We start from the raw sequence: 15,263 nt of genomic DNA, 5'->3' as shown, positions 1-15,263 counted from the left end.
TTTTTCTCCTCTTTGCTACTCCTTACCACAGCTTACAAACAGAAATAGAGGGCCCAGATAAATACCTGAGAGAAAGGAGGTGGAATAGGATCTACCTGCTGAAGTGAGGGGAAGTATTTCTTTGTATTGCAGAAATAGCACTAAAGAGCACAGCGGGTGGGAAAACCTTCCTTTCAAGTCTGTGAGTTAACCCAGATCACACAAGCAGCCCATGGCAGAAAGAGAATAGAACCAGGCCTGCTCATGGCCAGCTTGGAAGCTCTCCCTTTGGTTGCATCAAAGGCCAAGGCTTGCATTGAAGCTCAGACTGAGAATGGCCTAAGACTCAGAGAGTATTCATCTTTTAACACCCACTTTGTCATGTAATGGGCAATGTTGCATCCTTCAGATAACATTCCTGTTGCATATGGGCACTGCCATTTTTCCCAGAACAGCACTCTAGAGGTTTGGATACATCCAGCACCGAAACACCTGGACAACATGAAAGAAGCCTGCTCACAAAGAAGGGTTTTTTACTGAAGGACTAATGCACGCACTCCTAGCGCATTACCTAGTAACACTATACTATGTCTTCTCCATGAGACTTAAAACCCAATTCCTGTTATTTTCATTTCCATTACACTGGGAGCACGTGCATCCCCACCTCTCTTGAAAGAGACCTTCGGATCACCCCTGATCAAGTCAACGGGGTCTTTCACCATGAGGATTTAAATGAAATCAAAAAGAGAAAGGAGTCTACAACATAGCACAAGTAGTGTTACACACGCTCATTAAACCCGAGGGTGCAAATGCTCGTTTATTTGGCATTAAGTTTCTCAACCATTTTGCGTTTATAAGAGACAGATACCCTTTTGTGGTAGATTAATTAAAAATCCACTGAGACAAAGTATAATAGTAACATGTTAAACATAGTTAAACACTGCCAGAAATGCATGGGGGAGGCAGGAAGTACTACAGGGATGATAAAAAAAAAAAAATCTGAACTTGTAACACATCAAGCTCACCTGTGAGTCCGGTGCTCCTGAGCAACCTTTTGAGTCAGCTCTTCCAAGACAGCTTCATCCTGGTTCCAATCCTGTAAAAATATGAAGTTGCATCAAAAACTACTCAACCAAAGAGAAAGGGGACAAAATGGTACACAGAAATTATGACAGCAGCTATTTTGAGATTGTTTACAGTTCATGCTCTTCTAGATAGTTACAGAAAGAGAATCTATCACCAATCAAATTTAAAATTCAGAGCATGGGATAATGAAAATATGCAAGGAGAAGATAAGAGTTCTGATTTTTCTATAACTTTTTTTGGGAGGGTCAAATGATACTGTTAAAAATAGGGATAAGGTATTTATTATTCCAAAATACAGAACAGAGTATAGAGCACAGATAAAGAATCTTTTCCTGGATAAGGGCCAAAGAAGTCTTTAAAAACACTTGGAAATCTACAAATTAATATATAGCTTTTAAAACAGTCCAAAATGATACACAGACCACAGATAATGAATTCCTGAGTATTTTTTGTCCCTTCCTCATGTTAAATGGATTGAAAGTTTTGCTACCTCTTCAAATATGCAATAAAACATACTTTATGCTCGCAAGACATTTCTGAGCAGAAACTTTTATATTCTGCAAATTTAATAAAGTGCGGTAGAAACAATTCTGAAATAATCGGGATTAAGTTAATAAAGGAAGTCATCAGCTCATAAATTCAAGGCCAAAAAAAGGAAGCTGGAAAACTTTCTTGCAAAACCTCAAAGTTTTTACATTTATTTAAAAAAGCCTTAAGGCTGCCTGTAATGTACTTAAATACACTGCTTCTTGCTCAATGGGGCCCTCCCCTCTGATATTTGCTTCTGCCACAAAAAAATGTGAAAGTGGTAGCGTGCTAATGAAAAATGGCATGGTGCATGCCTATGCACAGCTACACACCTGTGGGGTGTACTGTGTACATAACTTTGTTCTTTTCACTGCTGAAGAAATGCCATTTGACACACATTGTAGCCTCACAAGATCAAACAGCACAAACATAGCTGCCCCTCCCTCATCCACAAGCTCACTTCACTAATGAATTTATAGCAACGTTCTTGTTCTATGTCCTTTTTCTATGCCTGGGATTCACTCAAATCCTCCCACTTGCTTAGGGACTAGTTTGTATCTGCAGCACTTAGCAACTGTTACTGAACTGGTAGTGAAATATTTACTATTATATTCTCTACTCCTCCCTAGAAGAGCAAAGACAATTAGCTAAAGAAATATCTAGAGAAACAGTTGATCTAAGAGTAGACTTCTAAAGGCTGTAGAAAGCAGACACTTTGCCCATGTTCTTAAATTCAGTAACAGTAGCATGGGTGAAATGCAAGATATCACAAAGTGAGCACATGCAAAACAGAAGAGAGCTGACCACACTAGCAGGGAGGCACCTGACTCAAAATCAGAGGTTCTAAGAGATGGGCCCAAAGAATAAAACGCTGAATCACAGAGAAATTAACCACCTGAAAGATCATCTAAAGACCTAAAGCCTCCCCTGGTTTTTTTTCAGAACAGAAAAATAGTATCATTATATCCCTGGCAGTGTTCAAGGCCAGGCTGGATAGTGCATTGAGAAACCTGGTCTAGTGTGAAGTGTCTCTGCCCATGGTAGGGGAGTTGGAACTAGATGGTCTTTAAGGTCCCTTCCAACTCAAACCATTCTATGATTCATTCTGTATTGAAAGAACTCTGCAGAAGCTCAATAATTTACGAAGTGATACCCTGACAACACATTTCTCTGTATATATTTGCAGCCATCTTTTTTCCCATTAAGGCTCTCATACACATGGTAAGTCATCAACTATGCACAAGATCATCAACTACTTATCAACAGATAAGGTGGCTTACCAGAGAAATCCTGCTCCACTAGTCAGGGTAACAGAAGTTTACTAGTGAAAAGTCAATACTGAAGCCACATTCTGTATGTGTATTCTATACAAGGCATATTCATATCTCTGTACATTCATTAATTGCCCTTCTTCCTGCTGATTTTTTCAGGTGGTATCAAACTGTCTACTGGCTCAAAATTGCACTTTCACTTCAGGACATTGTGCAGATGTCACCTTTTTGGACTTAAGAATGGACTGTCCACTGCAGTTCCTGTACGAAGAGCATTGGTAAGCGGGATGAAATGCTTCTGCAAGTGCCTTTCTCAGGCCTTCAAATTACAGTGAGATGAATCATTCTCCCTCTACCGCTCCACTAATTGCAGAGGGAAACCAGATGCCTTAACTTCCAGGCAGCTAAACTCAGGGCACCCCACCCTGCTTCCAAATATTTTTTCCAGTTAGAAAGAATTCTGTGATCTTTTATATTTTATGAAGCTTACACTCAAAACTTATGCTGATGGTCTTATTCATCTAAGACAAAGTCAGCCTTAACTTCAGCAGGATTTTTTTTTCTTCTCTAACCCGTCCTCCCACAGAGGCTCTATGTCATGTTTGCCACAGAATTTCCAACATCACTAGTGATCTAAACTCCTTCCCTAAGCACTGAAGTTATTCGCTAGTTTCCAATGTAAATTTAAACCAAATTTACAGCACAGTCCCTGGAGAACATTTTGAGAAGACCTGATTCATGCTTCACTTCAGTCTGATAGTCAGCTGATGTAAATCCACATTCTCTTGAAGAAAGGCTGCATGGTTTGCCCTGTGACACAACATTTACTACACCAGCAGCCCTCATCTCCCCTTGATATGCCACATTACTAATACCACGGTACTGCTAATATACACTTTTTTAAATAGTGCAAATTCTTTTTTGATTTGAAGACATGTTTCTTTTGTTGACACCTGCTCCTAGTGGAAGCTCGATAGGAACTGAAATTGGGCTGACCTTTCATATCATAGGATCATTCAGCTGCAATCAAGTATACTGAAGGTTTTGGGGAGCAAAAATTATTTCCAGTACTATTAGTTCAGCGCTGGTGCTTTTACTCTGTTATCAACAAAGCCATCTCTGAGGCATGGAGAAATTATTCATAAAAGACCATAAAAGAGAGGGATGAGGAACTCACCATAGGAAACAACACGTATTCTCGGAGGAAGTCATGAGATTCAAACTGATTATAGTCTCCAAAATCCGCTGGAAAAAATACCAACACAGTTACTCATTTGGGCAATTTCCACACATGTTAAGACCACACTCAACCTTGCATAGATGCTCAATTTCAAGTGGGTGAATTCTCTCTAAAGCCACAACCCAGCACAAAGATTTCTGCTTGTGCTTCAGCTTTTAACATGGAGGTCTGAAAATAATAGTGTTGTTACAATAGATCAAATAACAGCCAACAAGTAATTTCTTTCTTTTGATCCCTAATATAATGACCATTTGCAATGCTTAGCCATCAGGAGTGCAAGAGTTTCTTTTTCTGTAGCCTTCTTGAACTCAACCCCATTAAAAAAGGCTGAAATTGCTCAGCCTCTTAAAAAATGGTGCACCCTTTTTTCTTCTCCAACATTTCCAGCCTTAAACAGGCAAAAATAAGTAAACAAAACTTATCTCTACCACAGTTCTATACGGTTGTACAAAAGAAGCTTAATTTTACAGCCTATAAGGTTAAAATCCAGTAGTCAATTTTATTAAAAATTGTCAACGACCAACATGGGGCCAGGTTTATCCTTCTGCAGCCAATGTAACAGTACAGGCACTGTGTCAGCTTAACTGAATGGCACACACCTTTCTACTCGCTCTTCTACTTCTCCTACATCTCTTGAACAGGTATTCATCTCCATGCTCACATTCACTTGTATGTCAGGCTAAGGATTCTTGTCTAAATGTCCTTGAAATCATGGAGTTTTGAAAATGCTTCCTTAAAGGCTAAGCTACATCAAAAACTCAAAACAATGCCTGTATTTATCTACCTGTTAAATACACAACAGCTTATATCAAAAGAATATCTTGCCAGGAGGTTTTTATTTTATATTAATTGAACTGCATCAAAGGCCATCTACAAGATTCTCATATTATATAAGATGGAAATCCCCAACATAAATCATATTATCTAAACCTTCTTTCAAAGCTTCTAGACAATTTCGCATATCACAGGATGCCAAAAATGCAGTTTCATTTTGTTTCTACCTCAGAGTTATGTTTTAACATAAACAGAAAGAAATCAAAATGGGCATGTAGGTTTAAAAGAAATAAGTATTTCAAATACCTTTGGTTGCATCACATGCAAAGGACAAATGAAGTAATACAGTGTCAGGAATAATAAGATTGACTTGCTCTCAAAATTAGAAAAAAGCTCCAAAACCACAGGACCAATGAAACATATAAAGTATCTATTCAAACCTAACTTACACAGAGGAAAATCTTCATTTACCTAAACTGAAAGATTCATTATGGAATCATTTACATAAATTTTCCTTTATTAATCAAACATTTCAAGATTTGACAATAAACATTTTTTCCTTAAATTTGTAACCAAGATAAGATACTAAAATGGTATTTCTACAGCTCTGAAAAAGTCCATATTAGCCTTATTCTTGACTGAATCTTTAATTTACAGAATCAGATCTTCATGTTTGCTATTTATGTATACACTTCCCCCTTCAAACTCAGAGAGCATCCACAGAGCTCGATTATTGAAACTCTACCTTAGGTTCTCATAGTCAGTTGTGGAAAGACAAACATACTTTATTCAAATACAGGACTTCTTCCTCTGCCCATATACATTATATGATCCCACTTTTATTGATGTCCTTAGTAGGCTCAGAGTAAAAATCATGTTGTAAGAAGTAGTTTATTATTAATTTATAACTCACATAACAATTACAGCTATGTGTTTTTTCATACTTCACATAGCACTATACAGCAAAATGAGTTTTTAATTAAAGGCAAAATTAAAGCTGCTGCTGTGCTCTTTGATGTAATTTGCATTTAAAACTAGAGAACGTGAAGCAAATTCATTATTTCAAAGTACTCCGTGGTCAGGGCTGGAAGAATTGGAGTTTTGTTCAGATTCACTTACATGAATTTTACAAATAGGAAAGTTGAACACTGTGATGTGGTCCATCATTCCCTCCCTTAGGGTGTGTTTCATCAACAGCAGTCCACCCATGTACTTTTAAATCAGTAGAAAACCCAACTGTTGTGAGTAGGAGTCATAGAAGGCCTTAGTTAGTGCCCAGTCAACATACAGAACAAACCAAAAGAGCCATTGTTGGAAAAAGGCTGTCAGGTCATGTCATCTTACCTTGCACTGCCAAGCCAGCCAGTCGAATTCCCTGCTCAAATGAAGAAATTAATCGGCCATCAAGAACATCCTTTTTCACTTGTAGGTAATACTGGTATCTATAAACAAAAAAAGAGCATGAATTGCAACACTCATATGTTTGCACATTTTCTACAGAAAAAAAGACTGCTGAAAGGAAGAAAAATTCACCCCAAACAGGTCAGGTTGTTAAGCAGCAGCCTGCACCTGGCATCAGAAGCTCCACATTACCAAAACAAATTAATACAATTTCTACACGTACAATGCTTCCAGGTGGATGAAAAGGGAAATAAGAAGTTCTAATTTGTGTTCCCTAGACCACATAGAAGAAACATATCTGCTGGGATTAGTGCTTTCATTTATAGAGGTTACTGAACACAATGCAATCACCAATGCAAAAAAAGGGACTGTTTCATATTTCTTCTGCTCTTTTGCTCCAGTGTCACGATTTTGATTGAAGAAAAACAGTTTTAGCAATATACATTGGTCTGCAGATGTAATTTGAACTGTGGCCATATAAAGGTCTTTTTAATTAGCATCTTTCATGTGTAAGAATGACTTAGACACACAAATCAAGCAAACCCTCCTTCTAATATAATGCACTTTCTGATCTGCAGTAGCTAATCACAAGACAAACTGTGATAGCTAACCACACTAACAGAACTCACACATTTGGCCTAACATTTGTAATAGAGTAGATTAAGGCAAATAGGAAGCTTTCCACAAAACCCTTAACGAGTCACTGTCCCCATCCATGCATCCCCTTCTCCACTGAACTGGTCAAAGCTGCATGGGTATGGTAGCAGTCCCTTTGGCATATCAGGTTATAGCCCCATGGAGACAGCTTCGTTATACAGTTGAGTTACAGCAATATACTGATCTCATGCTAATTAGCTTAAACTTTTGGTGCAGACATATGTAACCGGTCACATTTGAGATGAAACACAACTCCTTCCCCGCTGACACGCAACTCCTCATCAGGTCTGAGCCCAAAGGTCAAGGTACTGTACCAGTGTAGCCACAGTCCACGTGTGCACTCAGCCTCATGCTCCCAACCCCTAGATGCATCTGAGTGGCCCAAGTTATGAACCCCAAAAACCAACAAAGGGGGCTTTTTCAGGCTGTGACCAGGCATGCCAGTCTGGCTGCAGCTGAATCAGGTTAAGAGGTTACCGCATTCTTCAGCTGCATGCATGGCTGCTCCCTAAAATGGAGGGCATCCACTTAAGATGGCATGGTTTTAAAAAATAATTGCTTTAGATAAAATGGGGTAGAAAGAAATGATACACAAGCATACCAGCCAGTCCCAGAGACTGCAACCTCTGTGAGGAAGACAGCAAAGAGCAGTTAAAAGTCTGTGTGCAGTAAACTCCTAACTGGGCCCAACTGCAACCAGCACAGCACATCTGAGCTTACCTTTGAACCTTTTAGCAAAGAAGCTGTTCTGCTCTTGTTTTAGAGTGTGAGTTACCTTCCCAGCCCCAACCATAAAGGAGAACCACTACAACATCACCCCTGTTACAGAGACTTCACTGCCTCAACTATACTTGCGAATGTTACCATTTAATTCTGTGTTGAGGCATTAGAAAAATATAATCTCATTTAAAATGCTCAGATTCAGCTTTCGCAAAGCCTAACAAAGATTAAAACTTCAGGGGATTTTGAAATTTGATTGAGAGAGGCAATGTAAAAAGCATACGGCTTCTCAGCTTGAGCCCTGTGCTTCAGCCACAAGTTTCGCACTTGCTTGGTCTAAGAGACAAACGAGCTTGTTTCCACTTCTTTGCAATGACTAAATCCCAATTCTGAAAATACATATGCTTTCATAAAAGCTTGACATAAGCCACTTTATTAAGTATGCAGGTGAGCAAGTGCTCGCTGAATTTGGTCTTCCAAACTTGTAATCCCAAAAGCAGCTATTGGTGCCTATGCTAAATATACATGTGACTTACACATCCTAGTCTAACAAGAAGAGTAAAACCCACATCTGCCATAAAGTTAGAGCTATTGTTAAACACCAAGTTAAGAGACTACATGAAAGTCAAATCAGAGTAAACTCTTACAGTGGCATCCTAGATCTACAGAAGTCAAGAATGTCACCAGCTTCCATGACAACGTGATTTCAACCACAGTGTCCACATAACTATAAACCACAGAAAGAATTACTTAAGTAAGCATCACAAAAAATACAATGTCAGTGTAGTTACTGTAGTATCAAATATTACGACCTAGACTTTCAAAAGAACCATGATGTGGAGGGTTAGTTGCCATTTTAGTTGCCGATACTTCAGGAAAATGAAGACAGCGAACAACACCCACAATCTGAGAAAGACATCCATTTACAGGCAATCGCACCCCAACATCAGAAACAGGTTGTATTTAAAAATTTTAATATGAATATTCTACGATATCACAGAATCACAGAATGGGTTGGGTTGGAAGGAATCTTAAAGATCATTTAATAAGTTCAGAATTTATTATGTATTGCAGATTGATATACAGTAAGAGTTTAAAGGACATACATAATTAGTGCTCTGACATTAACTAACACGTGTATCCATGATGAAAAACCTCATGGAGAAAGTTGTCAGCTTTCACAGGCTAACACTCTGAAATGCAATCACCCGCTATGGCTGACACCTGTTTCAACGGAAGTGCCAAAATAAACTGAAGAAGACTGAGGCAGAAACCCGTGGGCTGTACTTGCTTCATCTTTGCCCCTGAACAACAGTGACAAGTGACAACTACCTAAGCAGTCCCCAGTATCTCTTTTTAAGGTAGCTAAATAAAGCATGAAATGGGACATGTCCACATGAACTGGGGTGGCTAATTCCACTGTCAAGGCAGAGAAGGAGCATACCCTGGAAGAAGCTCCACTACAAGGCTCTAATAACTCCACCAGCCACAGATTCATGGCTCAGCCATGCTGCAAAACTGTGGTCAGACTCCCTGCCCAGCCAATGGAGAGAAGCAATTGGCCCATATTCTGTCAGGGATTTGAGGCTCCTCCATCCGAAATTATGTTAAATGCTGTTATTATGTCAATATGCTAGCTGAGACTGCTCTTTGTTCGCTTGGATTGCAAAAGTAGATTTATAATTTGAGGGAAATCAAACATTTTAAAAATGCTTCAACTACAGATTCACTGAGGAAAGCTGCTCCAGGACAGCAGACAAAACATGCATTTCATAAGCCTTCTATGAGGTGGTTTAGTTGGGAAAGCAAATGGAAAGTGAACAAAAGATAAGTTTGCAATCTGCACCTCCAAATAATAAAAGACAAAAAATTCAAAATTAAGACTTACAAAGCTTCAGTCACAGAGCCATTCTGGCATATTAGGGGAGTGCAGGGCAGAAAAGACACTGCCATAGCCAAGTGGGTTGAGAGCTGAAATCTCCCATCTTCATTGTCCACTTTGGGTTAAACATTTTTAGCAGAGCCATTGTGTATTCAATATAACAAAAAAGGTTACTGCAGTTTGCCAGCCTGTAGCTAATTCCAAGGGGAATGGGAGTGGACAACAAGTCTAAGCAAAGCCATCATTATAACGATATCATTTCCCACAACTCTATTTAGCCAACACACAAAACATTAAAAGTATATTTGCATGTATTGCATCAAAAAGCACACTTTTTATAGAATAAAGAAGCTGCAACTAGACAACTATAAGACAACATCTCAAATCCAAAATAAACATCTGTATTTTAGCAATCCACACTACATGAGAGGAAAAAAACCAACCAAAAAAACCACAAAACCCCAATAGTATTAGTAAGCAGGAGATAAGGGCACTGGTTTAAAATTTAATTGTAATACCCAGATTCAGATTCTGCTACAGCTGTGTAAATGTAGGGAAACTCCATTTGCCTATACAATTCTGCATAGACCTCCCAAGATCAGGGTTCACGTTTGTTCTCCTGTCACTTTAAAAAGGAACATGAGTGTTTGTATAGTGTCACTGAATTCATTGTACCCTTCCATCACCACTATTTATCTGATGTAAAACCGCTGTTGCTATTTTATACATGCAGAGAATAGCTTCATTAATTTCACCAATTTTCATTCTTTTCAACAATCAATGTTTCAGATACCAAAAACCACACAGAATCTGGCCTGATCAATATGGGAAGCGAGATCCTTGTAGAGAAATTAAAGGCTTGTTTACAAAAGTAAGAATATGGGTTAGGTTTGCAGAGTAATTATACCGAGTCTTCAGGATTTTCTTACTAGTGATTTCCACAAAGAACCACACGGCAAATACTTCCTTACCTTAATAATTACTCACTATTGTCAGATATACCAGCCTTGGTAATCAAGCAGCATCTAAATCTGCTAGGAATTGTACAAAAACAGAAGAAAAAAATGCTTTTTGCCCAAGGGATTTACAATCTAACCGTATATTTTATACAAAATGATGAAAGGATCAAGTTAATAAGGACTAATACTGTTTGAACACTGTGATGTGATCTGTCTGCATTTTTATTTTTTCCCTGGTTTTACTTTCCTTCTCTGTACATCAGGGACAGGAGGGGGTTTGGAATATACACATTATCTCTAGTGCAGCAGGAAACAACTTAAAAAGCTTTTTCTTTGATCAGTGTGTTTTATCTGGAAGTTTCAAGCTGGTATAAATACTTTACAGTTTCAGTACCAATAAATATTTACCTTTAGTGTATCTGAAAATAAATAAAGCACTACAAAACACGTATTAGTTACTCAAGAGGTACAACTCCTTTAAAATAATCTCTAATGATGCAATTACTGGCATGACTAACTTTTTTATAACTCATTAGGTACCATTTTGGCATCAAGCCTATCTATTGGATAACTGCACAGCTATGTAGCTTAACTTCTTCTCTGAAGGAAGAGAGAAGTGCTTTACCATTTCCTATATCCAAAATAAGAAGCCTTTGAGACTCAAAGGAGAAACAGATTGGTCCACAAGTGGTTCAGCTCAAGAATTTTAGCTCTTTTTTCAACTCCAAAAAACGATTGCAATTAGAGTACAATATAATCTTCTAAAATTAGGAACACAATAAAAGTCTCATTGAGTTACAACAACAGTCCAAGTCAGCTCATTTGGGTTTATCTTAGTATGGTAATACACTTCTGAGGAGAGACGCTGCAATGTACACTTGTGCAATAGTGTGCCCATAGGGGAAGTAGTTTCTCCAGAACAGAGGTCTTTTATCATTTACTAAAATTATTTTAAGCATTAGCTTTGATATTGATGTGTCTATTTTACACCTCACACCTTAAAACCTGCCATGATTTTGGCTGCGATACTATTTAGTAACAGGATTCCACAGACACCCATTTGCTACATTTGAAACAGAAGCTCGTTTTTTATTTTAAGATCAGGGTCTTTCATATTTTCTCAGCCTTTGAGCTAGATGAACTTAGCTCTTCAATGGGTAACCAAAGGAACTAACTGATAATGACCAAAAAGTGATTTCTATTTATCTATTACATATTTGAGACAATCATATTACTACTTAATTCTTACTGGTTTCCTAAGAAAAATGTGCTTTAGATGTATTAGCGACCTTTAGCCCAATTTTATAGAGTATCTGAGGCACACAGCTGGTAAAGCTACTCGTGTAAACTTGGGCAGGAATCCATGGCAGATTTGAGAGATGCAGGTTTTGTTTCCAAGTCTCAATCCAGAGCACTACTTACTGGATGCTGCTTATTTCAGTGCGTCACTCAATATCCTGCAACAAATCTGACTGCAAACTTGGACTGGATTTTATATGGCAAGAAAGGCAGGCAGGCAGACAAGACTGGTCTTTTCAGATACAACATTCAGTATATTGGCAAAGATGGTGTTATGATTTCTGGGCTTGAGCATTTTAGATGCAAGGATTCAATCAGCACATATTAATCTAAAGTCACTTTTAAAAAAAAGAGGTACATAGATTGATGATGTCATTGTCAGTAACACAGCACTAATGCCTCATCTTTACCACTTTAAAAATTTAGATGGTGTTGATAAACGGAACATCTCTAGTTCACTTCTCTGGAATTTCATCATCTTCTCTCCCAGCACAAATCTGATTTTTCACAGTACTAGATAATAGCCATTTTTCTGGGGTTTGTGTTAGAATATAAAAAACAACAGCAGTGCTTCCACTAACATAAGGGTAATATTTTTAGAAGGGTATTATTGAGAACAAGTCTACCACACCCTACTACAGATCTTCAGGAAGATCAGCAGACTTGCCAGAAAAAAAAGAGAGAAGGAGAAGAAGGAGTCTTTGTCGCACATGCAGGAGGAAATTCCTTCAGAAGCTCAAACTGTCAATGCCAACAGTAAAAACACAGTCATAACATTTTGTAAGGTAAGGACTCTTTGATCATAACAACCTTACAGGGTAGGTCAAGGTTAGCTTCAGGTAACTGAGAAATGAAGTTGTTCAAAAGCAGTATCCAACTGCCTCCATCCTGGTTTTCTTTACCAGCAGGATGGAAAACATGACTGAAACTAAAAGCAAAATAAATTAAATACATGGGAAAATTTGTGTCATTCCTTTCCTCTTTCCTAATGAGACAGAACAATGCTGGCATAGCATCATATTCACATACAGGACTGGAAGAGGAGCACAGATTAAAAGACATATCACTCAATCTCTTTAAAAGCACCAGCTTATAGCTGAAGAGGAGAAGAGGTGACTTGGCTAAAACAGGTTAACTTCCCAATGATGGTCATTTTCCATTTGTTTTGATATGCAACCTGTGAGATAAGGACAAACAATGCACAGCCTGGATGCCTGGCTTGCTCAGTGAGCTGCAATGAAGAACACAGTGAAGGGACAGCTACCTCATTTGACTAGTGAAGTTCCTACCAAAGGCCAATGCCTCCCAAGGGCAGCTACACAGTCAACTTCTGGCTAGAGCAGGAAATCCTTTGCACACCTAAAAATGGTCTGACGAAACTTTTGCACTGCTTAGTTGTTGTTTACCGTCTCTATTTCAGCAGCTTATTACTGAAAGGTTGTTCATTTGCATGCATTCTCCAAAAGACAGTCTATTAAAATTTCAGATCTCCACCTCCTTCGATTCATTACACAGCTGGAAGATTTCAAAAGTAAATGCAAAGTATTTTCAGAGCAATAAGGTTATTGACTGATTCATGTCAGAAAAAAAAAAAGGCAAATTTCTGCAGCAAAACTGAGCGTTTAAAGAAAAGAATATGTGTATTACAAATGGAAATCTGACTGTTCAGGAGGGCTTTATAACCTCCCACATGTAAGCACCACATGCTTCCAGTATAACCTGGTATCCAAGTCTTGTAGGTCTTTGGTGTCCAGTGTTAAATGGATGGCTAGTGAAACCCTCAGCAGTTAGACAGGAGGTATCATCACGCTCAGCATCCTTATTGGCAACAAAAGACGGAACTTGGACTGCACAGAAGTGCTCTTCCAGTGTTTTTCTTTTCCTGCCATTTCTGATAGGACACAAGCACAGACATGTAACCCAGGCCTTGTTGCAGCCTGCAGACATGACACAAGCCTTCCAAAACACGCACTCCTTCCATAAGAGGCTTAGCCAGCAGATGCAGCTTTACAGTATCCACCAATTTCTCTCTATTTAAAAGAAACCCCCCAACCACAACAGGTCCATCCTCTCTACTGGTACTTTTTGTTAAGAGTGTGTTATACTTTTTTCATATTCCAAGTTCAAATAAACCCACAAATACAAAGTGCAACTTTAAATAAAAAGGCCAGTAATGGCATGCTTTAGCAAGAAAGGAAGGCATGCCACAACCTGATCTTGATTTTCTGCCCTTGAACTCTTGAATTAATTATAACAAATTACAGGGAGCCCCACTACAATTTATAAGCACAATAAACTCCCTTACAACCACCTATAATTTTATCAGAGTTAATCCAAATACCTAAAGAATTATAAAGCACAAAACTCCAACATGCCTTTTAGAGTAAAAAAAACCAGGGGAAGCCATATTCTGTTTTCTTCTGATCCCTCTCTCAGCAAAGGCTAAGTTTGGTCTCTGCAAATTGGAGTCCAGCAAAGCCTGATAACACCATGACAGAATTCATCTGGAGTGGGATTGCAAAAATAAAGCAAAGCAAAACAACCAAAATTATACAATGTGAAGAAATTTGTATTTTAGCATGTTAAGCTGAAAAGAACTCCATTCAATGCAAGCATAAACATTACACACAAAAAATAGAATAAAAAATTTGGAGTGAAAAATTTATTATCTGCATATCTTTGAAAAAAGCAGTGTATCCATTTGGCTTGGGTTGAAGCATGTGCTAAAAGTGTAGGACATGGCTGTCCTACTGACTTCACATTACTCATATCGTTAGGCTTAAAAACACACTCAGCTATGTGCTCGTATCTCCTGAACTGAGCAAAATACTCACATTTGGCTACAGAGATCCAAAAGTTACAGTACAGGAGACTATTTTTTCTTTTTAGCTTCACTTTCTTTTTTGATTACAAAAAAAAAAAAAAAAAAAAAAGGTAGAACTGAGTTGAGTAGGTGAATTGCAGCAATGCCACATACTGCTTTTCACACACAGACCTCAACAAGGTTGGGGTTTTTTTGGTGCAAACCCATAAGGTCTCACAGAACTGCTGTCTCCACCGTCACCTTTCCACTAACATGTTCTCCCCATTCCCACATAGGAGAAGGCTCTTCCTCCTTGCCCGTGAGCTGTGTGTGGCAGAGGCAGCTATCACTCTGGTGTGGGACTCTGGATAGTAAAACAATTCTACAAGCCATCACCTGTCCTTTGCTGCATGACACAAAACATGGGCTCCAACTACAAACAGGAGCTCCAACCACACATAGGCTTCACCTATATATAGGTGCTCACTCATACGACATGGCATGCAGCCTATGTGTCACTTCCCACTTGATTACTCACATCCTCAGAACAGCAGGTCCCCCACACACAGAGCAACTCATGCACGCAAATCTTTAGATGGCACAAAACAAAAAGAGTCCATAAACGGCAGCTGTGAAGATCCGTCCTCACAGAGATACAAAAATG

At 38.6% G+C, this 15,263-nt stretch overlaps 1 protein-coding gene across 1 annotated transcript in view; it reads right to left on the bottom strand.

Annotated features, from left to right (window-relative positions):
• Window positions 1-15,263, bottom strand: part of PTPN14 (protein tyrosine phosphatase non-receptor type 14) — a 110,976-nt gene that overhangs the window by 33,122 nt on the left and 62,591 nt on the right. Inside the window, exons 4-6 of the mRNA XM_032682132.1 lie at window positions 6,223-6,320; window positions 4,042-4,109; window positions 1,005-1,075 (exon numbers count right to left, since the gene is read on the bottom strand). Coding sequence (XP_032538023.1) covers window positions 1,005-1,075; window positions 4,042-4,109; window positions 6,223-6,320 — 237 coding nt within the window. The remainder of the gene's footprint in view (window positions 1-1,004; window positions 1,076-4,041; window positions 4,110-6,222; window positions 6,321-15,263) is intronic.

The sequence above is a fragment of the Chiroxiphia lanceolata genome, chromosome 3 (genome assembly GCF_009829145.1).
Source record: "Chiroxiphia lanceolata isolate bChiLan1 chromosome 3, bChiLan1.pri, whole genome shotgun sequence".
Taxonomy (NCBI): Eukaryota; Metazoa; Chordata; class Aves; order Passeriformes; family Pipridae; genus Chiroxiphia; species Chiroxiphia lanceolata.
Note: the sequence above shows the minus strand (reverse complement) of the source record. Positions and strands in the feature narration are given on the sequence as shown.